A 9511-nucleotide genomic window follows, 5' to 3' on the forward strand; every position below is an offset into this window, starting at 1 on the left:
CCCCTGTCGTCACGAAAACGTGTGTCTCATGCCATCCGTAGCATCACAAACCGATCGACGTCCCATCGTCTCATCGAGGCCAAAACAAAACAAGACATTAAGCTTAGGCATGCATCTTGAACAATTTTTCTCCTCCCCACAAGTGACATTTTCTTGTCGTGAACAACAGGAGCTCTGCCTTTACATCGTAGGGAAAAAGTCATACAAATTTGAATCGACCACTGGAAAATCTCGGGCCGATCACCCACTCAACACCAGCTTTCAAAACAAAATCATCACAACCCACATTGGGTACCCTCGTCGTAGCCTCGCTGAAACACTTGACGTCCTCCTTGATCAATCCCGCCAGCTCTAGTGCCGTCAATTCCTTCTGCTCGAAAACCCTCTGATTTCGTTTCTTTCACAAGTTACATACTATGTATGTTACCAGCGTGAGGTCTTCCTTGATTTTGTCTTTCGGCCTATTGCCAGAGCACAAACTCCTCCACCACTCACTAATGGATGGTGTCGTTGTAGCCACATCAAACATCATGACATTAGACTGTTGGAATTGAAACCAGGTCTCCTTCGCATACGAACAATGCAGTGGCAACTAGCCACTATTTATCTCATGCATTTCCTCATTCATGGTTCGCTATTCTGGTGTCCTAGGCGTAGAGGAACCACACCAATCCATCCTGAATTTGGTGGTTAAACTCTACTGCGGTGATGATAGTGTAGGGGAGGTCCTGTGGCAAAATAGCCTGATGCCAGAATGATAAAAAAAAACTTAACACTTCTTATTTGACCTTTTTCACTATTTTGATACTTGTTGTTTTGCCGATATTTGCAGGTTCATTAATTTTCTTTTGACCTCATCAGAAAACAAAATCGCTAGGTGGTATACTATATATATTTGTTTATTAGAATTCCTTCTAATGACTTATGCGTTCTATTATCATTTTCAACAGGAGGATCCCTTAATTCAATTCAAGGAGGATTATAAACGGATAGATGTCTTCGATTTGCATTGGAGATTGAGAGTTGATGGACTTTCATTATGATCTATTTTATTAACCGAATTTATCACTACTTTAGCTAGTTTAGCAACTTTGCCAATTACATGGAATTCATAATTATTCTATTTCCTGATGCTCGCAGTGTATAGTTGTCAAATAGGATTATTTTCTTGGTGAGACCTTTTACTATTTTGTATATAGCCCTGCTATCAATCATTTCAGTAACCGAGTAAAGGGATCGAAATATTATGGTCTGAAATAGAGATTTGAGAGTCCCTCGCATGAGTACGTGCTGAAGAGCAAGGAGTGAAAGGTTCCAAGCTCTTGGTCACAAAGTTTGCATAGATCATTGTGACACCAACCTCTCGCGTACAATCGATCGGCCACCCAGTTCCTCTTTTGTAGCAAAAGCCACATGTACCTCACTTTTCCTTCCATCTTACATCCCCACACCCTTGCCAATCTCAATCTTTGCCAGAAACTAAGCATGATAAGCTGAGCGTGTCGTGTAGGCCCCATTGTCAGTAAGATCCAAATGATGGCGTCCTCCGCCGACAAATTGATCGTTTGCATCCCTTCCCATAATTTGACAAACTGAACCAACCGCTCCTTATTGTCCATTCTTTGGAGCCCTTGCATCCACCTTCCATTATGAAACCCCTCCTTAACTGTAACTTTCTTGAACCTTGCCAATTTGAACAATTTAGGAGCCACTGTATTGGGTGCCTCACCATTCAACCATCGGTCTTTCCAGAAACTTGCGATGCTCCCATCTCCCAACTAAATGTTGGTGCAGTTGGAGAACAACTGCCTATCTATAACATCACACGGTGTTGCAGATCCCTTCCGCGTCATGTCCCCTTCATCCCAATGGAACCACTCCCAATGTAGCCGCAAGGCCGGACTGAAACATTCAATGTTCTTGATCCCCAATCCCCCATATCTTTTAGGCGAGCAAACTTGCTTCCAGCTAACCAAACTTTTCCCATGAGTGACTTCAGGCATCTATGGTTTTAACGGCTCCGGCCAGATCGTCTCATGTGGCATTAGGCCCATGGAGGCGTGGTGGATCCCAACCTTAACGGTCGTAGGGATCCTACTTTGCTTTCATGTGTTTTCTAAACTGTTTAGGGTTTGTGTCCTGCTCAAAAAGGCGAGGCGGCGACAACTCTCTGAAGACGGGATAAAGTTCTTCTCGTGATACCTGATCCTAGCGGTGCATCTCGCGTTGTTGGAGGGCGTGTGGAGGGTTATATCCGGTGGATCTTCCAGGATTTGGTCGGTGTTTGTCTTCGGTGGATCTGCGTGGATCCGGTCTTCCTTCATCTACGTTTGTGTGTCTATAGGTTGGATCTTTCGGATCTACGCTTCTCTCCATCGGCGACGATTGCTGCTCTGGTCCTTTGGGGTCTTAGCACGACGAATTTTTGACTGTCTACTACAAAAAGGGTTACCCTGCTCTGGTGAGTGAGGGGCGATGACGGCTCACTCCAGGGATTGTAGTCGACGCTAGGTGGTCCATTGACATTGGATGTATTTTTTTGTTAATTCTGGTGCTTTTTGTATTGTCATGATGTTTGATGAATAGATTGAAAGTTTTTCCTTGAAACAAAGCTTAGACTCGGATACTTGTTTCAAAAAAATAGGCTTGAATACTGGTTGGTTTTCATAGGACATAGCCCACTTTCCATGTATGTTCGTTTGCACATGTGCAGACACAAAGAATGGTCGACCGACGAGGTTTCCAAACCTGTTCCAAATGTCCAGAATATCTGCAGATGCCCAAATCAAACCCATATGTGAGAAAGAAATGGGGTTGTTCGGACGTATCCGGGCTGTCAGTTTGGACATGCGAGCCCAACCCAAAACCCCACCCTCGAGGCACACCCATTCTATTTACCCCCGAACCCCTCCCCTTCTTGCCCGATTTCCCGTTGGAGCCCTCTGCTAAAACCGGAAGTTTTCCCTGGTGTCCCTTTGTTTGACACACTTCACCAACCTCACCTTCATCATGTCGTCACCCTCTCTTTTTCGTCATGTTTCCCTTCAGGCCGCCAAGAAGGAGTTGCTGCCACCCGTACGAAGGAGAGGGTCGCCCGTCTCCATGATGATTCGCCATGCCATGGAGCGCCGCCCCTAGCGTTGCGCTCACCCGTGAGGAGTGTGTCATATGAGACAAGGAGGAGAAGAGAGCGCCGCCCCTTCACGCCTCTTGAGTCAAGAGCAAGGTACGCGCCACCCTTCGGGTCACCAAGGAGGAGGAATTCGCTGCCCATCACCAGGTCGTTGTTGTCCCCGTTTGCTACTGAATGCTAGGCTGCCACCCGCAGTAACTTCGAGGAGATCATGACCGATGCCCTCGTTGATGTCATATCCGGTGTCAGGAATGAACGCATCCCCGCTGCCCGCCGGTACGTCGCCCACGTCAAGGCTACCTTCGAGACTGAAGGCCAGGCAGCAGATACAGAAGGCAACGAGGGTGGTCGCCATGACATGCTACCCGACGCCCTCTTGTACTTACAATGCGTTGACTCACAAGTTGCAACAGCCAATGCCACATCCGAGGAGGTCTCTTCAAATTACTACTATCTTATTAGAAGTACTTTGTTAAACTAGTAATTGTTTTACTGCAATGCACGTTAATACTAGACAATATATTAATTGTATTCCATATTAATATTTTTTAGAAGTATTTTATAGTATTAATACGAGCAAGATATAAATTGCAAGTTAATATTAGGTAGGATATAAATACTTGGTTAATGCTGACAATGATATTATGCATGTCATTAATTAATGGAGGGTGCTAAATGTGTTTAGTACTAAACACCAGAGCGATGTAGACCGTTGAATAGATGCAGTTGAACGGATGAGATTACTACGTGATGTTGAACATTTCTGAATGAGATGGATGCACGTAAAAAAGCCGGGAGTTATTCCTCAGAAAAAAAAAGCCGGGAGTTTAAGAGAAGAAGAGATGTGTCCGCGCATACGTTCAAACGTGTCTGAATCGATGATGTCGAAACAAAATAGGGTTGAGCTTTCGATCCGAGCCGTCGATGGATGCATCGGTCGCCGTTCCAAGAAACGTGCTTATCTTTATCTTTCCATTTGTGTGATTAATAATCGTACCCCTATACAACTGTTTCAAATCCCCTCTCATTAATGCCCACGGAGAAGGACGCGATCGAACCATCTTCTCTCCCATAAGAGGCGCACCCATCATGCAGAAAGGCATAGCTAGAGAGCAAGGCACCAACTGGCAACCGCCTCCCTAGTCCGTAGTAGTCGTAGTACCGCCTTCTACTCATGGAGAAGGCGAGGAGGAAGAGTTCACCGTCATGGGCGGCGGCCATCGCTCTGGTGTCCCTCTTTGCGGTCGCCGGCGTGGCCGCGGCGGGGGCGCCGGCGCCGAGGAGGATCCTGGTGGACACGGACATGGACACCGACGACCTCTTCGCGCTGCTCTACATCCTCAAGCAGGACCGGTCCCAATTCGACGTCAAGGTAATTTGGTGCCGTGCCCTCCTCCATCTCCTTCTCGTGCTGCATGCTCTGTACCATGTCATCGCCGCCCAGTAATCGATCTACCGATTACCTGGCCGCGCTCGCATGCTGGAAGGCCTGCTGATTTTTTTAATCTTATTTTTGCGAATCGAATGTTCTGTTGATCGCATCGGTCAGGTCGTGTTCGCTCGTGCATACACGTTTCCTTTTGGAGGAAAACGGCCGCTGGATCTCTCCATCGTATGCATGCGCGCGTGCGCCGGCTCGAATGATTGTTTGCATTGTCGACATTGCTGATTAGTTAATTATAGGTTTGTAAAAGGAGAAGCGGTTTACACTCTTCTCAGAGAGAAAAAGAGGAAGGTATTCAATCTTTGGAGAGGAAAAGAGGAAGCCATTTAGATAGGACAACGATGGCGCATCTTGGCCTTTGACTGCGTCGGATTTTCTCTCTCTCTCTCTCTCTCCCTCTCTAGACTCTACTAGTAGTGCATTACTCTAGCAAGTTGTGATGTGAACGTACACTGTGCGTAGGCCATTACCATCAGCGCCAACGCATGGATCGACGCCGGCCACGGCGTCAACCAGCTCTACGACATCCTCTACATGATGGGCCGCGACGACATTGCCGTCGGCGTCGGTGGCGATGGCGGCATATCGGAGGCTGGCGAGATACACCCCGACGTCGGCGGCTACCTCCCCCTGATAGACCAGGTACTGATCGATGAATCGGTGGCCAGCCAAGCCACGAATTACCATTACTTTACAAACTTGCTAAAAAGGTTACGTACGGCAGGGCATGTCGACGGTGGGCGGCTGCCGGTACCGGCAGGCCATCCCGCCGGGACGCCGCGGCGGGCGCCTCGACACCGACACCAACGGCGGCCTCCGGAGGGGCTTCCTCCCGCAGGGCCCCCGGGGGTACGCGCCGCTCCGGCAGCCCACGGCGCAGCAGGTGATGGTGGACACGGTGTCAGCGGGCCCTACCACGTTGCTCCTCTTTGGGACCCACACCAACGCCGCGCTCCTCCTCATGGCGCACCCGCACCTCAGGCGCAACGTCGAGCACGTCTACGTCCTCGGCGGCGGCGTAAGGGTGACGGGGAACCTCTTCACCGCCTACGGCGCTAACCCGTTCGCGGAGTTCAACGTGTTCGGCGACCCCTTCGCCGCCTACCAGGTGCTCCACTCCGGCGTCCCCGTCACGCTCGTCCCTCTCGACGCCACCAACACCATCCCGGTCACCGAGGAGTTCTTCGTCGAGTTCGGCCGGCGATGGCAGACCACGCCGGAGGCGCGCTACTGCTTCCAGTCGCTGGACCAGGTCCTGAGGAGACACAGAAGGCCGGCGCCCGGCCTCCATGGCAGCACGGCAAGCTCTCGATTCAATTCAGACTCTTCCATTTTTTACATCCTTGTCATTAAAGAGATTAATTCGTCAGTTATGAAAATATTTTTCTTTTCTTGTAACTGCAGGGCTATTACATGTGGGATTCCTTTGCCGCCGGTGTGGCTTTCTCTAGCATGCGCAGTGGCGAGGCCAATGGCGCAAATGACTTTGCTGAGCTAGAGTACATGAACATCACGGTGATCACTTCCAACAAACCCTACGGCGGGCGCGACGGCTCGAACCCGTTTTTCGACGGCCACGCGACACCCAAGTTTGGTCTGAAGGTGGGTGGTGTTCACAGCGGCCATGTCCAGACTGGGATCAGAGATAGTTTCTGCTTGGTGCCGGGAAGCAACACAGGAAGATGCCAGGTAAGATATCTCTATGTGTCACTCATGCCAAAAATGATAATCCCATGTAAGAGAAGTATAAATTCACAGTAACTTGAATTTCTCCTTATAGGATGGATACACCAAGGAAGTGACTGGTTCAGAAGGAGTCCGCGTTCGTGTGGCCACGAGCGCGAAGCCAAACACGGTTTACAATAGCGCGTTTGATAGGGAATTTTCCAAGAACTTCCTAGAGGTAAGCTCGAAGCAGTATGTATGCATGATTAGCAATTGGAGTGGAGTTTGCGTGCTAATTTAGTATCTGAAAGAGTACAACATTTAGATTAAATTGAACAGTTTGAACATGCATCGACACTTTAGAAGAATATGCATCCAGATTGTCTAACTAAATTTCACTGTCTACGAGGAATCAAAAATTTCTTAAATTGCTGCCCACTAACTGAACTCTTTTCTTCAGGTCCTAAATTGAAAATTGATGTCCCCTAACTGAACTCTTTCCTTCATCAGGTCCTAAATCTCGCTAAACAAGCTGGTCGTTTTAACATCAGTACACAGTTCCCATATTACAGGGAAGTTCTTTATAAGCCAGATTTCATAAACGTGAGCAGGGGAAAGCCAGTTATTTTTGACATGGACATGAGCCCTGGAGATTTTGTTTCTCTTATATATCTCTTGAAGGCACCAAGAGAAGTTATAGATCTAAAGGTGAGGGAAAATATACTTTGACTGAAAATATGTTGAATAAACTTTATGTTGTATTGTTAAACACCCAAGTGACTAATAAAAGCTACTTTACTGACTAATTATAGGGGGTTTTGGTCAATGGCAATGGATGGGCGAATATCGCAAGCATCGATATCGTTTATGACATTCTACATATGATGGGCCGCGACGACATTCCAGTTGGCCTTGGCAATACCACTGCAATGGGCAACCCAACACTTGGTTGCAACAATGTGTATGCTATTCCGCTGGGCAGTGGTGGATTTATTGACTCCGATACATTGTATGGACTGGCTCGGTTATTGCCAAGAAGTCCTAGAAGGTAAAGAAGAAGTTCTGCATTCGCTTTGTTTGAATAGAAGTGTGACAATGGCGCGAAGTGTTTACACGGTTTTCGATCGCGTGATCAGATACACTCCTGAAAGTACAGATGATCCAGAACATCGGCAGCCACTGGCTTTAGAAGTGTGGCAGTCTGTCAGGAGGCAACTTTGTCCAGGTGACAAGATCACTCTTCTTACCAGTGGGCCTCTCACCAATTTGGCCAACATTTCACTATCTGACAGGGATGCAAGCTCTGTTATAGAGGTCAGTATGTTCCCTATCTCCAGACCTTATAGTTTTCACCCAATATCTGTGAACACTGATCTTGCTCAACACATTTTCTCCATGTGCAGAGAATTTATGTTATTGGAGGGCTCATCAAAGATGGAGGTCATGAGAAGGGGAATGTGTTCACTGTTCCATCGAACAGATACGCAGAGTTCAACATGTTTCTTGATCCTCTGGCTGCAAAAACAGTCCTGGAATCCAATCTGAATATCACACTCATTCCCCTTACCGTGCAACGAAAAGCTGCTTCATTTGAGTCTGTCCTGGAAGCCTTGGAGCAAACCCAGCAAACTCCTGAGTCAAAGTTTGTCCGAGAGTTATTCGCGTTATTGAAGGAACTTCGGAGCAAAGAGAAGCTGTATCACCATGTGGTAACAGAATGCAAATCACCCTGTTTTTCTGAGCACATACTTGATACTCGGTGTAAAATTTAAAATTATTTTCTGTGCAGATATAATTTTATTTCATATTTATGAATTATCTGCAACTTTTCGTGTTTTCAGGATATATTTTTGGGAGAAGTTCTTGGTGCGGTTTACATGGTTCAAGGATCTGACTTGAAATCCACAGTAAAGCTGAAGCAAATAAGCGTCCTTGCCGACACAAAGAAAAGCACAGATGGGCAGATTGTGATCAGCAAGCAGAGTACAAAGCTGGTGCATGTGTTAAGTGATTTCAATGTTGAAATATATTACAATCGATTGGCAAATTCTTTAACGAACAAGAAACAGTCTGCCATCGTTGCGAGCTTTGAAGAACAAAAGGCAATTTGGAGCAGGCCACCAAATAATTCAGGGCCTGGACATAACAGATTTCTATAGTGGTACAACTTAAGATGAATTAAAGATTAGATACCAAAAAGTCCACATGGAGAACAGAATATTTAGTCATCTTAGCGTCAAAGTAAAAGGAAGATTTAATAGAGTTACACTTATATGAAAGAGCACTGATGCATTAGATTCATCTTCTCAAGATGGGCTCGATTGATTGTTTTCCTTTAAAATTCAAGTTGTAGCTTATAGAAAATCCATGACTTTAGGGCATCTCCAAAGCGGACCCTTAAATCACCCGCATCCATCCGGATCGCGTTGTCCGAACGTGGTACCCCATCGGTCCACATAATGGTCTAGACGTTCGTTTTCTCGCAAACCGGAACCAAACAAGGGGGGCTTTACGGAAGTCCGAACATCCGCACGACGAACCAAAATCCACCACGTACCACTCTCCTCGCTGTCTGTGTAGGATGTGGCGGAAGACTAGAATGATTAGCACATGTATTTGGCGGAAGGCTGTTTAGACCACTTTGTTACACAATTTGGCGGAAAGCTACTAAGACCAAAGCGCGAAATGATGTATTTTAATGCAACAAATACCAAATGTTAATTACAAATGCCAACAAAAGCTTGCTCACACCTGGCTTATAGTTAGTCGAGGCAAAAAATTCAGGCTTTCTTTGGTTCATTGGATAGGATTATCACAAGAATAGAAAACTTGTTGAAAATGAGATGACATGTATCTCAAATCCTATGAGTATGATTAGGAAAAGAGATGTCATTTGGTTCACATCATAGAAATTTTTTCGTTGAGTCTAGGCTCATGTTTATTTTCCTTTGAAATGTGGAGGATAGGAACCAATCCTATGGAGGAATAGGAATTCATTCCTATGAACCAAAGGGCTTTAAAGGAATTTTTTTACAATAATCCTATCCTATATAATTCATGTGAAATTCCTCCAAACCAAAGGAGGCCCCAGACTTTTAGGACTCTAATGATGACTCGGGGTAATTGGACTCTCAAAGATGGTCTACAAGTCATTGTTTCCATGGTCAAAGATTGCATCGGACTTTCTTAGTGTACACTCGTAAGTGCATCTAGTGCCCCCCTCCCCAAGGGTTTTGGATGATTCAATGGTAAAACAGTTAAGGGACTGA

General features: G+C 46.4%; 1 protein-coding gene across 1 annotated transcript; it reads left to right on the plus strand.

Moving 5' to 3' along the window:
* The first annotated feature begins 4181 nt into the window (after positions 1-4181).
* On the plus strand, positions 4182-8521 carry LOC119342978. Its single transcript, XM_037614227.1, has 10 exons — positions 4182-4505; positions 5040-5219; positions 5302-5877; positions 5982-6266; positions 6358-6480; positions 6753-6950; positions 7055-7290; positions 7379-7556; positions 7646-7951; positions 8084-8521. Exons 1-10 carry the CDS (start codon positions 4308-4310, stop codon positions 8399-8401), a joined length of 2598 nt encoding a protein of 865 aa, XP_037470124.1. The 5' UTR covers positions 4182-4307; the 3' UTR covers positions 8402-8521.
* Positions 8522-9511: the final 990 nt, after the last annotated feature.

The sequence above is a fragment of the Triticum dicoccoides genome, chromosome 1B (genome assembly GCF_002162155.2).
Source record: "Triticum dicoccoides isolate Atlit2015 ecotype Zavitan chromosome 1B, WEW_v2.0, whole genome shotgun sequence".
Classification (NCBI taxonomy): domain Eukaryota; kingdom Viridiplantae; phylum Streptophyta; class Magnoliopsida; order Poales; family Poaceae; genus Triticum; species Triticum dicoccoides.

What these genes read in the sequence shown, in the direction of transcription:
- LOC119342978 (XM_037614227.1), top strand. Translation starts at nt 4,308, where the DNA reads ATGGAGAAGGCGAGGAGGAAGAGTTCACCGTCATGGGCGGCGGCCATC. An exon ending in GAGAAGTTATAGATCTAAAG is followed by an intron (nt 6,951 to 7,054) that starts GTGAGGGAAAAT and finishes GACTAATTATAG; the next exon opens with GGGGTTTTGGTCAATGGCAA. An exon ending in AGAAGCTGTATCACCATGTG is followed by an intron (nt 7,952 to 8,083) that starts GTAACAGAATGC and finishes TCGTGTTTTCAG; the next exon opens with GATATATTTTTGGGAGAAGT.